Below are 15,588 nucleotides of genomic sequence, written 5' to 3'. Positions count from 1 at the left end.
CTCTCAGTCCATAAAAGTCCCAACTACATCCTAAGCAGTTACAGGGCAATTGAAATTTTGTGAGTGAATATAATACACTTAACATAGTTAGCAGTATTATTTATACTATTAAACATGTATAATTGCTCTACTGTCTGATAAACTAACATTTTAACCTAAATGTCCATCAACAAGAGCAGTAGATTAAGAAGAGATGCTATTTATTCATAATGGAGTACTAAGTTTTACAGACATTCACACATACACAGGATTAACTGTTACCATTTGCAATAATATGGATGGAACTGGAGGGGATTATGCTATTAATAATAATAATAATAATAATAATAATATGCTTAAATGAATAAGTCAGAGGGAGAAAGACAAATAACAGCTGATTCTATTATTGGAAGACAGAGGGGAGGAAAGGGGACCCAACAAAACTAAACCAAACAAACATGAGAAATAGGACTTCAAAATAGAAGTGACTAGACGGAGAGTGAGTTCAGGAAAGAATACCTAGGAACAAAGGGTGTCAGGACCAAATGGCCTAGGGAACCATGGGTGCTTCCATGGCAGGCGTGGTGTGTCAATGAACATCTGATGAGGTTAAGTACCTCTTACCCTAATTCATGTACACTGTGGTGAACCAATGTTACTTCAAGGAGAAAAAGAACCTTTTGAGAAGCAATATAGAGATCTTCACTCTTTTCAGGTAAATAAAATCCCTTCAGATAACACCCATAAAATGAAAGGAAAATTTCAGCATAAAGATACACATCAAAAATGTAAAATAGGCCCTCCCTGGTGGCGCAGCGGGTTAAAGCACAGCACTGAGAATCTAAAAGCTGCTTCAGTATGAGTTCGATTCCCATCTGCCCTGGAGGTGACCACATGGTGTAGCAGACCTCTCTTGACCCACCAGCTGCTCCCCTCAGCAGTGTACTTCGTCGATCTGCCTGTTCTGTTCCCCACTCTGTCTCTGGTGAAGCCTCTCACCACCCCTGAGCCTCTGGCCTGTACCCCAGTTCTGTATGCACAAATAAATAAATCTTAAAAAAAAATGAAAAATATAAACTTCAATTTCTGAGCGAGAAGAGAAACATCAACAACATATTCTGTATTATATAGTATTATGTGGCCAATAAATTTATTAAGAGTTATCATTCAGCTGCAATCACAACCCATTATAGGCATAAATTTCTCCCAGGCAATCAATTTTAAGGAATAGTTTAAAATTTTCAAATATTTTAATTTTCATCAATGAATGTTTTATGTTCCATATAATATGAAGTCAAAATAGCAGAGAAAAATTACATGTAACACTGGTAAAGCAAGATTCTAAAGCATAGTCTCCTCCCCTGCCCCCAAACAGTCCCATCTCCTGGTTATTGAATGAAACACTAAGTACATTAGCAAGAAATTTTGCAGAAAAAATTAAAGTTCCAGGTCACCTGACCCTAAAAATATGACAATTATCTGAATGGGCCTCATCTAATCATTTGAGGATTTCAAAAGCAACATTTGCTCTCAGTAGCAGCAAAAGGGAACATCAAAGATGTGAAATCCAAGATGGACTCGGATACGGTTTCTGGCCTTGAAGGTTAAGAGGCCATGTGAGAAAACTCAGGAAGCCTCTACAAGAAGAAAAGGACCTCCCCCTGAGAGCCAGCAGTGAATCAGTCTCTTCACATCTACTTAGGAACCAGAAGAAACCACAGGAACTAGATTTTGTACAGAACCCAATAAGACAGGAAGCAGATTCCAGAGTCACAGATGAGAGCCTCACCCATCCAACATCTTAATTTCCGCCTTATAATTTCCTGACAGAGAACTGTTTGATCTGTCTAGATTTTTGGTCTAGGGGGGGGAAAAGTAATTATCTTTTTTAAAAATCATTAAGTTTGTGATCATTTCTTACAGGGCAGTAGAAAAAGAATTTCTAACATTGCCCCCACTCAGAATACTATCATTCGCGGAATTTGGGCTTCCTTGGTCCTTGAAAATGGACAAAATCAGCTGCATGTAGGTGAAACAAATTTATTAGAGACAAAAAGCACATCTGGGCAGAGGTCTGGGAAGGCAGGATCTGTAGAAGCAACACCAGGAATTTAGTTAGAGAGAGTTCACCAGGGAAAAGAGCCAGGAGCACAGAGTCCAGGGCAGAACAACTGCAAAGAAAGGCAAGGGACTCCTGCGTACCCAGAGTGAAAGAGGCTGCTCACTGCTCCTTTTTGGGGTATACTGTGCAGGCACTCTTGATTGTTGGCTTACCGGTTCAGGCAGGCGTTTCTAAGTAACTCCCCCTTCTACTGTGCTCCCAGGTAGTTTTATCAGCCGTGACAACAGGGTCTGCCTTTCTCTCTTTCCTGTTTCTTGCTTTCCCTGGGTTCATCAACCTGGTTGTAGTTTGGGGTAAAGGACTGCCTTCCTCCCCTATGGACGTTTATTGGCTCTCCCCTGGCTTCCTAGGCTCTAGCAAGTCTAGGCTATATTAGCCATTCATTTTCTTTAGGTGCACCCTCCCAGCTTTAGCTGCCTGACACCAGGAGTTTCTGAGTGACCTCAAGCTTTAAGTACTCTGAAGCCTCTGATGCAATTGACTCTTTTCCTAGGACTGTGATGCAAAGCCTCGGAAACGTTTGCCTTCCAGCATTTCCAGAAGTCCACCAAATGCTCTGACAATAGTACTCTCCCAAAATTGCTAAGGCATCCCTACCAGGAGTACACTACTCATCTGAAAGCAAGCCCTGGAAGAAAGTAAATTCTAGAGGTGGAGTAGGGAACTGTGGGAGGTACAAAGATCTGACTCAATGAAAAAAAATCATCTCCCCCTTACCCCTTCCAAACCTGACATGCTACAATCTGTTCTGCATCATATTTTGTAACACTCAAGACTCTGACTCTTTTCCCCTAAGAAGAATAAACCTTAATTCCTTTCCCTCTCCAGGACAATGTTTTCTCTTCATCCTCCCTAGGTGAGGATGAATCTTTTTCAGAAATCCTCCTTCTCGGTGAACTAGTGAACTCCTTTACAGATGACACTTCCCACAATATTGTGTAATGGTGCTTATTCAGTTCTTTCTCACTGAAGCACCTTAATAAAGCTATTTTTTCTGAGTTGATGGTTTCATATTCATAAGACACAAGATTGCTGGGACATACTGTGTTTTTTGGTTTTTTTTTTTTAATTTTTTAAGGTAAATCCAGATTACTTTCCTTAATGGCAGCACCACTTTTAAACATTCCAACCAATAGTATAACAGGGTCGCTCTTTCTGCACATCTTTGCCAGTGTTTACCGTTAGGAGTCTTTTTATATATGCCATCTGAGGGACATGAGAACCCTCTCACCATGGTTCTAACCCACATCTCTCCTATTGGAAGCGAGGAACGTTCTTCCATGTATCTACTAGCTTTCTGAATATCCTCTGTGATCTGCTGTCCATTTATTTGCTTTTCTATTGTTGAATTATGTTAAGTATTTTATATATCTTGGATATTAAACCCTTGTTGCTTATGTAATATGTAAACACATTCTCCAATTCATTAAGATGTCTTTCTAATCTACTTTTATTTTCTTCTACTTATAAACGCTTTAACAATTTGAATTTCAACTGTTTATTTTTGCTTTATTTCACGTGCCATAAAAATCAAGTTTTCCTAAACATTATCATCATGATGTCGTGCAAGGTTAAGTCAGCGTTTTCTCCTATCTATTTTATAGTTGCAGACCTTATATCTAAGTCTTTAATCCATTGGAATTTATTTTGGTTCAGGAATTAGAGTTCCAGCTTCATATTTTACCTTTAATCTTCCAGGTACCCCAGCACCATTTTTATTGCTTCTATTTTTTTTATATCTTATTTCATATTTTGTGGTTACATATTTACTCTCCCATGTCCTACTCACCCTCCACCAAACTACCCATCAATCCCATCTATTAAAAAGACTCTCCTTTAGCCACTGTATGGTTCTAAGTATATTACTATGTAAGTGAATTTAGTTCTAGGATCTCAGAATACCTTATGATATTCAAGGCCTTTTATGATTCCATATAAATTTCAATATTTTTGTTCGATTTTTTTTGGAAGAATACTGTTAGCATTTTGATGGAAACTACATTAACTTTATGTGTCACTTTAGGGATGACAGTATTATGACTATATTTATTCTCCCCATCCTTGATCATGGAGTGCTTTCTCCTTATTTGACTTTGTAAATTCTTCAATAATACATCACTCTTCTCTTGTAAAAGTTCTTCTCCATCATTAATATAATTCCTAGGTGGTTTTTTTTTTTTTCTTTAAGATTTATTTACAGACCTGGGGTACAGGTTAGAGGTGTGGTAGGTGAGAGGATTCACCAGAGGCAGAATGGAGAACAGAACAGGCAGATGTACTGAAATAACACTGCTGAGGGGAGCAGCAGGCAGGCCAGGAGAGGAATGCCATGGCATGTGTGTCACTTCCTTGGTGGGGGCTCGAACTTGTGCTAAAGTGGCTGGAATAGCTTCACAGTACTGTGCTTTAACCTGTTGCACCATCAGGTAGCACCTTCATTGATTTTTTGGTATGGTCCTTTTAATTTCTATTTCATTTATTTCTGCTCTGACTTTTATTATTTCCTTGTGCTACTAACTCTGAATCTTGTTTATCTCTCTTTGAAGTTGCTTTAGGGGTGATAGTGTTTACTTAGGATGTTTCTTGCTCCTTAATGTGGGCATGAATTGCAATTATCTTTCCTTTTAATACCATCTTGCTGCATCCCATAAACACTAAAAGCCTACATCTTCATTTTCATTAGTCTATAGATATATCTTGGTCTCTGTTTTAATTTACTCTTTAATCCGATAATTAAGCAGCATGTTGTTTCATCTCCATGTGTATAAGGTTTTTCCAGGTTTTTTGGTGGTGGTGTTGATTTCTAGCTTTATGGCATTAGGGTTAGGAAGAGTACTTGGTATGATGACGCTTTAGTTTTATTGACAGCTGATATGTGCACCAATATATGTTCTATTCTTGAAATATTCCCATGTACAGTTTTTAAAAAGACATATGAAGTAGTTTTGGGGTACAGAACTGCTGTAGCTAGCAGTTGGTATTTTATACAGAATAAGCAAAAACATTTATATCATTTGATATATTTGGGGCAGATTTTTTTGGAGGCAATAAAAATTGTAGAGAAGAGTTGTAGAAGATTTTTAAATAGGCAAAAAAGATAACTAAATTATGTTTCCAATGGAATGCTAGCACCTGCAGGGATGACTTGACTCAATAAGGGATATGGGATTTTCTTTGACTAAGCTCCTTTACATCTCCATAGAGTAAAAATTAACTTTTAGCAAACCGACAGCACAAATAATTCCTATCTATGGTATAGAAATGGAAATTGTGTCCAAAGGAACTACATAGCTTTGCATCCACTGTGACCATTTTAATATGACTGATCTATTAATGTAAGAACCTTTGACTTCTCCTTTGAACCAGTTATAACACCTGACTAGTTCCTTCGTTAATAAGCTAAATGTCTCTTGCATGTGTTTATTTTCTAGCTGTGTAGTGAGAATATGACAAGATTAAGGATTATGATAGAAATATGCAAAACATACTATGAGAATTAAAATAAAACCATCTTCCACCTTAAAGGTTTAGGAAAATTTTAATTCTTAAGCTGTAGTTACAGGAATATGCAAAGGTCAAAAAACTAGGGCTAACCCAGCCCACTCCTTGTTTTCATATAGCCCATAAGCTAAAAGTAATTTTTATATTTAATATTTGGGGAAATTTTCAAAAAAGAAAGAAAAGTAAAAATCATGAAATTCAAAAATCTGTGTCCATAAATAAAGTTTCATTGGAATACAGTTATACTCACTTATGTATTTCCTATGGCTTCTTTCAAGTTACAAAGGCAGAGCTTTGCAGAAGCCACATAAGTAGAGCTATATTGTACTTTCATCAATTCACACTGCCGCTAAGTACATTAAACTGCATTACTGAGATATGTAACTTAATGAATTGAGCCTACATGTACAAGCATGTATGAAGAAACTTTACACTGTGATAATCCTGTTAGAATCACAAGTAATCATAGTTGCTATATGCATAGTTCCCAAACTATCAAACATTAAAACAAGAGAGAGAGCTATATTGCCACATAAATTTGTGGTGAATGTATTTTTCAAGCTCAAACTACAGAGGTCCAGGCAGGGTTTTTCAGACCATAATCTAAGTGCCACATAACTCTTCATACTGCAAATCCATTTAAATTTGCAACAGAGGAACTTTCACACAATCTTCAACTGAAAGTTTGTACTGTAATGTTACACTAAAAGACACATATGAGGAAAAGAATCTAAAAGATTTCTAAAATGTCTTTTAAGCAATGAATATAGTCAATGAAAATCACATGCTCTATTTAGCAGTATTTATGTGAGTGAAAACACATTTTCAAAAATGGAATATGTGAAATTTCATTGCAACTCAACATTGACCAATGAACATTTACTCAATATTTGTAATAATAGTTTTGAACCATAAAATGTTATTCCTCACAAAAGTAACTTCATTATCCTTATTAATAGAATTATAAAGTTAGAGATTAAATAGATATTTCACACTTATCATGCAGGAACTACACTGCTGATTTTTCTACCTAATCCCAAAAAAAATACTTTTCTAGTACCTCAGTGAATATAAACACCAGTCTTCAACTTGATTATGCAAAAGAACCTTAAGTCATCCCTGATATCTCTATATCTCACTGTCTATCGTTAGCAAAAGTAGTTGGCTTGATTTATAAAACTATATTCATCATCTAACCTTTTTTATAATATCTACCACCACCTTGCTTCAAGTTTGCATCACTGTTCACCTATTATAAAGTAACCTAACTGGCAAAAAAGAAGTATATCCTCTTTTGCCTGCCCCTTTATCTACTCACAGAAATTTCCTTTGAAGTTTTAAGTCAGAACATGTCAATCATCCAATGGATTCCCATCTCACTCAATAAAAAGAACAAAATCCTTATAATAAACTACAAGAAACTACATAACCACCTCTTCACCTACACAAACAACTTCTCTGATTTCAGTTCCCTGTATGTTTTCCACACTTTATTCAATTTCAGTCATATGTTCCTACTTGCATTTCTTACAGCCTATGTTTAGTCCTATGCCACCATCTTTAAATTTCTTTCATGGACCAGAATGACGTATACCCAGAAAAACTACTTGGTCCTCATGTTCTTCTGACATTTGCTCAAAATCTACCTTCTGCCAGAGGCCATTGTGTCTGCCTTATATAACTAGTAACTATGCTTTCACTCTGTCCTACCACTCCATAATTCTATTAAATTCTGCATTAATTTTCTACAATAGCACTTATTACCTCTTACAAAATTATAAATTAATTTGCTTCTCCTCCTACCCCATTAAAAGGCAAGTTCCAAGAAGGCAAAAAATTTGTGTTTTGTTAAGGGCTCTCTGAACACAGTATGAAACAGTGCCTGGATAAAATATTTTCTCAATAGGGATTTCCTGAACAAATGAACAAAGCAACAAAAAATTTTTTTTTTCTGTGAACAATGTATCCTCAGTTCCTTCATTAAAGTAAAATATAGTTATATACATATACATAAAACTGATTTACCATTGCACTAAGTGTTTCTTCCCAATCAGGCCGCTCTCTAGGGTGTACGTTTCTATGTAATTCTGGAACAAAATCATCCTCTTCAGAATGTACCGAGGACTTCATCTTCCTAAAGAACAAAACATAAGAGACTCTGATAAAAATTCCCATTTCTATGAAAGTTTTTCAATGACTACAATTCAAAGAACAAATAAGCATATCATATTTGAAGGTATTTAAGAGTTTTAATGGCTAGTGTTGATCCTCCATTTCTACTCTGGCTTTCAGAGAACTCCCCGATATATACCAAATACGTGACTTTATTCCAAGAAGATATATCTATTAGCAGTTTGATCCTTGAAAAGATTTGCAACAGCCATCAGCATTTACAAAGCTGCACTAAGCATAGTAAAACCATAGGCTGCAAGATGAAATATGGTACTTCTAGTTCCAATTTGTGGAGCAGGGTATAATGAATTAGCACTGTAAAGACCAACTATGACTGTTAGACAAAACATATAAGATACAGGAAAGCAATAACATAGGTAAGATTTCCAGGGCTATAATCTTTAATAGAAAAAATGACCACAAAGCAAATTCCACATTTAATCATTCTTTTTATTCTAGAAACTTTCTAAATAAATAATGGGAAATAGAGCCCAATCACTAATAGCTGTCTAACTGGATTGAGAAAGCAAAGGCTATAGGTTGGGGTTTACAAGGCATATGGGTTTTTTGTTTGTACAACACCCCCACCCCCCACCCCAGCCCGGACAAAGAACCTAGGAAAAAAGCCCAAAATCTGCATGAAAATTCCTCTCCAACGGTTAGTTAATTTTTAAACCTAAAAAGAATACAGGTTTCTTGGTAATATGCCAAGAAACCTAACCAAAAAAAAAAAACAGCTGATGGGCAATTAGAAGCCAAGCAGGTATTCAGCAGCACAGCCATGCTAAAATGAAAGACACTGTCAAGTCAGCAGTGCCTAGATGGGGAATGCAGGAGAGTGGAGGAATCCAGACTCTCGCTTGAGATTCCACAGCAGTAGTGACTTAGTAGAGTAAGGACAAAATAGCAACATAAAGACCAAAGAAAAACTAAAACCAAGTCTTGACAAGATCAAAACTACCAGCAGAATAACTAACCCCCTGAAAAGAATAGCTGACCCCTTTTCAGAGGAAAATACCATTCGGTAGACCTTCTACGAGTTGTTCATTCACCGTATCAGACAATCCCACTTCTAAGTATTTACCCAAGAGAAATAAAAACATGTGCTCACCAAGAACTCTTACAAGAATATTCAAACTAATATTATTTATAACAGACAAAAAGTAGAAACAACCAAAATGCCCATCAACTGAAGAATGAATAAACAAAATGTGCCAGATCCTAACAATACAGAAAGATTTAGCCATTAAAAAAAGTGCTGATTCATGTTATACATATGTGTAAACACAGAAAACACTATGCTAAATGAAAGAAGTCAAACACAGAGGTTGGCGTACATTTCACAGATAGTAAAACTCCAGAACAGTCAAATTATTCAAAACAGAAAGCACACGAGGGGGGGGGGGGCTGCTAAAGGCTAGAGAAGAAAAGAGTAACTATAATGATTAAGAGATTTCCTTCTGAAGTGTTATTAAGAACTAATGTCTGTGACTGTACAACTTTATGAATACACTAAAAGTCACTTAATTTTATACTCTAAATGAGTGAATATTATAGTATTTGAATTTTATCTCAATTAAATGCAAATGAAATCAAAATTCCAATTAAGAGGGACATTTTATTGATAAAAGTGTCAAATCAACAAGACATTAAAGCAAGTAAGATCATACATAGCTTTAAAACAAATGAAACAAAATCTGAAAGAAAAAGGAAAATAGAAAAATCCACAATTATAGTTGGAAGATTTAACAACCATTTTCCATTAACTGACAGAATAAGCAGACAAAAAAATAATAATAATAAAGAGATTTGAGCAATCCAGTTTTCCAACATGAATACAGAATATTAGACCCAAAAACTACAGAATTAAGCATTCTTTTCAAGTAGTTTTCAAATTTTAACTTATGGTCAAAACAGAAAAATCAACAAATAAAAAGAATTAAAATCCTGGAAAAGGTGTTTTATTATCACCAGAGAATTACTGAAAAATTACTGAAATATAACTTCAAATTCTCCCAAATGCTTGGAAATTAAGAAATACAATCCTTAGTAATTCATGAGTCAAATATGCAAAATCACAATGAAAATTGGAGACTTTTATCTAAATGACAATGAATATAAAACCATATCTCTCTTAATGGTTACAAGTGGAAATAAAACTGTATCTCTCTTAATGGTTACAAGTAGAAATAACATGAAAAATAAATGTTTAAGAAGCCATTTTTATAAAAATACAAAAATAGGAAGTTAATACAGGAAAGGTAGAAAAATTTTTTAAATCAAAATAAAAAGCAGGTGTGAAACAGAGAATCAAAGCCAGAAGTTTATTATTTGAAAATTCAATAGAATAGACAACCCTTACTAAGATTCAATAAGAAAAAAAAGAATATACAACATACAAAAAATGAAAAAGGGATCTAATTAGAAAATTTACAGACATTAAAGAAATACTAAGGACATTACAGGCAACTTTACTGTAATATATTTGAAAATTTTGTTAAAACAGACAAATTACCTGAAGAATACCACAAATTACCTGAAGAATACCACTGAACAAAACTGAAGCAAGACAACTAAAAACTCTGAATTGAATAGTAACTATTGAAAAAACTCCAGTAGCAAATAATTCATTGGAGAATTCTTTCAAATATACAATGAACATATATAACAACTACATGCATTCTTTCAGATTATAAAAATAAAAGGAAGACCTCCCAACCATTTCATGAGGTCAGGACATCTTCACAACAAAATATGATAAAGATATTACTAAGAAAAAGAATTAAAGGTCAACATCATGAACATAACTGCAAAACTTGTACACAAAGTATTAGCAAATCAAAACCACTGATATATAAGGACATAATGTGTACAAGCAATCTACATATTATTCCAATAAGTAAAATGTAATACCCACTCGTAATCTTTAAGTACATTTTGATGACACATATAAAAACATATATGTACATACAGCGCTATCATATTTTCCCCCGACACACAAAGTCAAAATGTCATGAATAAGACAAGAATGTCATCTACTCAATACCATATTGAGAATCCTAGGGCTTTTAGGGCAAGAAAAAGAAATAAAAGGCATAAAAAATAAAATTTGCATCCCGAGGAGGACACAATAGATATATACAATCAAAAAGACTAAATATAATTATAATAAAATAAGCTAAATAAGTTAGTAAGAGCACAGGATATGTCAAATGCTAAAATCAAATGTAGTTTTACATATACTAGAATCATACAATTACTTGTTAAGGAGAAAAACACAGAAATAAATATTTCCTTTTTTAAGATTCATTGATTGATTTTTGCAAAGGAAAGTGTAGGCCAAAAGTGTGACAAGGGGAGATGAGTCAGAGTGGGGAGCAGACAGGTAGCTCTTCTGAGAAACACTGCTGAGGGGAGCAGCAGGTAAGACAGGAGAGGTCTTCTGCACCATGCGGGTCACCTGCCTGGCTGAGGACTGAACTCATGCTGCAGTGGCTGGGGTTAGTTTGATAGTGCTGAGGCATTACCCCTGCACTACTAGGGAGGCCCAGTAAACTATTTTCCATACAATAGAATAAGACACAGACATGAAAAAGAACTGATGCAGCCACTTTTAACACATGGATGAATCTCGAAACTGCTGAAAGGAAATCAGTTTTAAGGGTACATGCTGCATCCCTTGTGCACCTTAAAATTATAAAACATTCTGTCAACTATATCTCAATAAAACTTGAAACAAAGAATTCATACTACATAATTGTTTATATGACATTCAAGAAATGTAAAACTTTTTATTGTGACAGATGTCAGAATAATGTTACCTTTAGGAAAGGCACTGATTAGTGGGGTAAGCTGCTAGAAATAACTTATGTGGGATGCCAGATAATTAATGTCAACTGTTGTGATTACAGGGATTTAAACATCTATATAAATTTTCAAGCACTTACACTAGCAACTATGAGCCTTGTTATATGCAAGTTATATCTTAAAAGTATAAAGTGAAAGTTTATTTGAAATGTTACATAACATTTTAAAAGGTATACAATTTAGAGTTATATACATTTTGTGTTATGTAACAGTGAATCAACTCCATAAAAACTCAGTATCTGGGCCCTCCCTGGTGGCGCAGCAGGTTAAAGCACAGCACTGAGAAGCTAAAGCCACTTCTGCATGAGTTCGATTCCCGCCTGCCCCAGAGGTGACCACATGGTGTGGCAGACCTCTCCTGGCCCGCCCACTGCTCCCCTCAGCAGTGTACTTCGATGATCTGCCTGTTTGCTCCCCACTCTGTCTCTGGTGAAGCCTTTCGCCGCCCCTGAGCCTCTGGCCTGTACCCCAGTTCCGTATGCACAAATAAATAAATCTTTAAAAAAAAAAAAAAAAACTCAGTATCTGGTTCTTTTGTTCTATGCTTTTTCAATTACAGACAGTATTCTTTAAGATTTATTTTTACCTATCTATGTATACAAGAGCAAGGGACTAGTGGATTTCTGAGTGCTTTAGATACACTGCTGAGGGGAGCAGCAGGTGAGAGACAGGAGAGCCTGCTGCAGATGTGGTTAAGCTCCTAGGCCAGATCAAACTCATGCTGCAGTGGCTGCCAACAGCTTGACAATGCCAAGACTTAACCCCTTGCACACCAAGGAGCCCCATTTTATGGATAAATTTTGTCCTTAAAGCATTTAACTGCAGATTCATATCTAACAAGCAAAAAAGCCACAGTAGATTGCCAACCAAGAAACCCAAAGAATCTAATGCTATATATGTACCAGAGTTTTCTATAAAACATCTCTAAACTTGAACATGGATATCAAAAGAAAAAAATCAAGAGAAAAAACAGCATTACCATCTTGCTCATTCTCTCACTTAAAAAAAATTTACATCTTTGACACACACTTCAATTTGTATGCAATTACTGTCCCTAACTTAAGCAACAGTATACTTCACAACGTTGAAATTCCACAAGAAGTCCAAGTGACACACTGTCTGAGAAGCATTCCTCAGGGACTGCCTACTGCAGCCATATCTATTCTTGATCCTTGGAGTAATAATAAAGTGCCAATAGAACTTTACCTTTCGCATTGTATGCCCCTAACCTTTGTTTTTGTTTATTTCTGATTCTTTCCCAAGTTTGTTTCTGGCTCTGTAATACTTGTGGGCAGTAAATTATCTCCCACCGTTAGTGGAAATGACTGAGAATTCTTTTTATGAACTGACCACGTGTTAGTCTTTAACAGGCAGAAAGAGGGACCCAGCCAGTTAAAAATAATTAAATTAATAAAAATAAATGGGGATCAACATTTTGTCAGAAACAAAAACTTTGCTATGCTAGTCACATTATGCAAGCCTGTTTTTATAGGAATATGTCTCAATTCCACTGAACAGTACAATTCTTCAAATTATATCTATGGTGATGGCACATGGGTAAATTGGTGGTGAGAAGTCCAGGGAGGGTTACAACTAAGATGAAAAAAGTACAGAATAAAGAATTACATAAAAACGATTTTTAAAAACAAAAAATAAATTAAATAATGAATTTAGTGTTATCTTTTAATCCATTGTTAAAATTGTAAAACTGACGCTGCAAGTGCCTGCCTCTGTGTCCATGAGACTAAAACTGCTAACTGCCAGGCCCTCCCTCTTTATGAACATACATCACATATGTAAATTTTTATATAATCACACAAAGTATAAAAGCAGTATGTAAGTATGTTACTCTGTGGGAAAAAAAAAAGGAAAATAGTTTTGTTTTCATTACCACCCCACTTTGAACACTCAAAGTTTGTTAATGCAATGTCATATCATCTTCTAATTTTGGGGGAGTTATGAACACTGTATGTACCTTTTCATTTCTTCTAAACTTCTATTTCCTTCAGTAACATTTTACATTTTCTTCATACAGGTCTTACAGGATTCTAATTAAGTTTATTTCTGGGTATTTCATCTTTTTTGATGTTCTTAAAAAATTTTCCTTCCACTGTATCTTCAACTTGATGGTGTTTGATACACTATTGCTACTAGCCCTGTAGTGAAAATAGGGAAAATGAAACACATTCACACATCTCAGTCACTCCAGATGTGGCAGAGCATTATCTCCACTTCCCAGACTAAAGATGACACCCATGCACGCCATTCACAACACCAGACCCACTAAGCTGAGTCACAAAGACCAGTACTCTGCCTCACTGAAAGCTTCCTTTAAGTTTCTCCTCAAACTCATTTTAAAAATAAACCACTACCAGGAGAATTCAAATACGGATGTCTCTTCTCCAAGACATGTGAAGAAACAAATCATTCTTTCTTTAAGACTCAGTAAGGGAAATTAATCATAAACAGAATGGAAGATGGCATCAGCAGGCCAGAGCACTTTGTAAACTCGAGATGTAAAGCAACTGGTAAAATAAAAAAGAAAAAGACCAAGTTCAAGGAGGTTGCACTCCCACTTTTCTCCACAAGAGAGATACTTGCACCTAAGGTTTTAATAAAAACTGGAAAATGACTATAATGAAATTTAATAATCAATTAAAAGGATTAGAGCTTCTAAAATGGGTGTTTTCACATAAGAGAAGCATGGCAGACACAATATACATCACAAAATTACCAAAGAAAAGCACAGTATGATGAGGAGGCAAAAGAGGAGAGATGTTTTGTTTAAGAATTAAAAGCATGAATTCTGTCCAGTCAGAACATATTCACTGAATGAATAAAACTGCAGAGCTGAAAAAGAATAACATATACTTATTAATAAATACTGAATGCCTATAAATATGTCATATCTATATATAAAGAAGAACCCTTAGGCCCTCCCTGGTGGCGCAGCGGGTTAAAGCACAGCACAAAGAAGCTTAAGCCACTTCCGCATGAGTTCGATTCCCGCCTGCCTTGGAGGAGATCCACATGGCGAGGCAGACCTCTCCTGACCTGCCCACTGCTCCCCTCAGCAGTGTACTTCATCCATCAGCCTGTTCTGCTCCCCACTCTGTCTCTGGTGAAACCTCTCACCCTCCGCATCTCTGACCTGTACCCCAGTTCTGTATGAATAAATAAATCTTTAAAAAAAAAAAGAAGAAGAACCCTTAAAAATTACTTCTCCATTAATTACTTCTCCATTCAAATTGAATTTAGAAGATTAAAGATGGTTAGTGGCCTAAAGTATAATATTTCAAATAACAAAAATTAAAATTAAATATATCATGAAAGAACAGATTAAGACATAGACACATTCTATAAATACTAAAACTATTACAGAGACAAGAGAGGATAATTAAATTAACAGAATCCACTAGTAAAAGCCTTCCTAACATAAAGACTTGAAGAAGTAAATCAAAAGTCAATGGGCTCCAAACTGAAGAAGAAAATACAGTAAACTAAGAATACAAACAAAATCTTAAAGCCATCACACAGACAGAAAGAACAATTTACCTGCAAAAGAAAAAAAAATGTGACACGAGTATATGCAGGAAATCAGAGTAGTTATTACCCAGAGATCTCATTTGAACAAAATAGTCAGAAAATATCAACCAATTAATAAATGAAACTGAGCACATTAAAATAGGATATGATGAAAAGGAGAAGACAAACAGTACATATATAAGTGCATATGCCACTGAACAATGACATATAATCAAATCTAAATTAAGTGACAAAAATATGAATCCATCTCAGCAAATAATTAGTTATGAATGGGATAGAATGGTGATAACTAAAAGAGTACCAAAAATTCTCATCTTGGGAGAAGGGGACTAAAAGAAAGAGAAAGTAAAATTATCCTAAAGAGCTTTATAAGAAAGGACAGTAGGCAAGAGAGTCAAAAA

The 15,588-nt window shown here is 35.4% G+C and overlaps 1 protein-coding gene across 4 annotated transcripts in view; it reads right to left on the bottom strand.

Annotated features, from left to right (window-relative positions):
* The window catches only part of ARHGAP32 (Rho GTPase activating protein 32), a 108,723-nt gene extending 100,995 nt beyond the window's left edge, over positions 1-7,728 (bottom strand). For 2 of the 4 annotated variants that reach the window (XM_012729756.1, XM_012729755.1), the window contains exon 1: positions 7,628-7,695. In XM_012729756.1, coding sequence (XP_012585210.1) covers positions 7,628-7,630 — 3 coding nt within the window. In that variant the 5' untranslated portion in view covers positions 7,631-7,695. Of the gene's footprint in view, positions 1-7,627 lie in introns of all 4 variants that reach the window. The other 2 variants (XM_012729758.1, XM_012729757.1) reach the window with 2 other exon arrangements.
* Between the last annotated feature and the right edge of the window lie 7,860 nt (positions 7,729-15,588).

The sequence above is a fragment of the Condylura cristata genome, unplaced genomic scaffold (assembly GCF_000260355.1).
Source record: "Condylura cristata isolate star-nosed mole 26May11 unplaced genomic scaffold, ConCri1.0 scaffold00025, whole genome shotgun sequence".
NCBI lineage: Eukaryota > Metazoa > Chordata > Mammalia > Eulipotyphla > Talpidae > Condylura > Condylura cristata.
The sequence above is the reverse complement of the archived record's forward strand: the minus strand, read 5'-3'. Positions and strand labels throughout refer to the sequence as shown.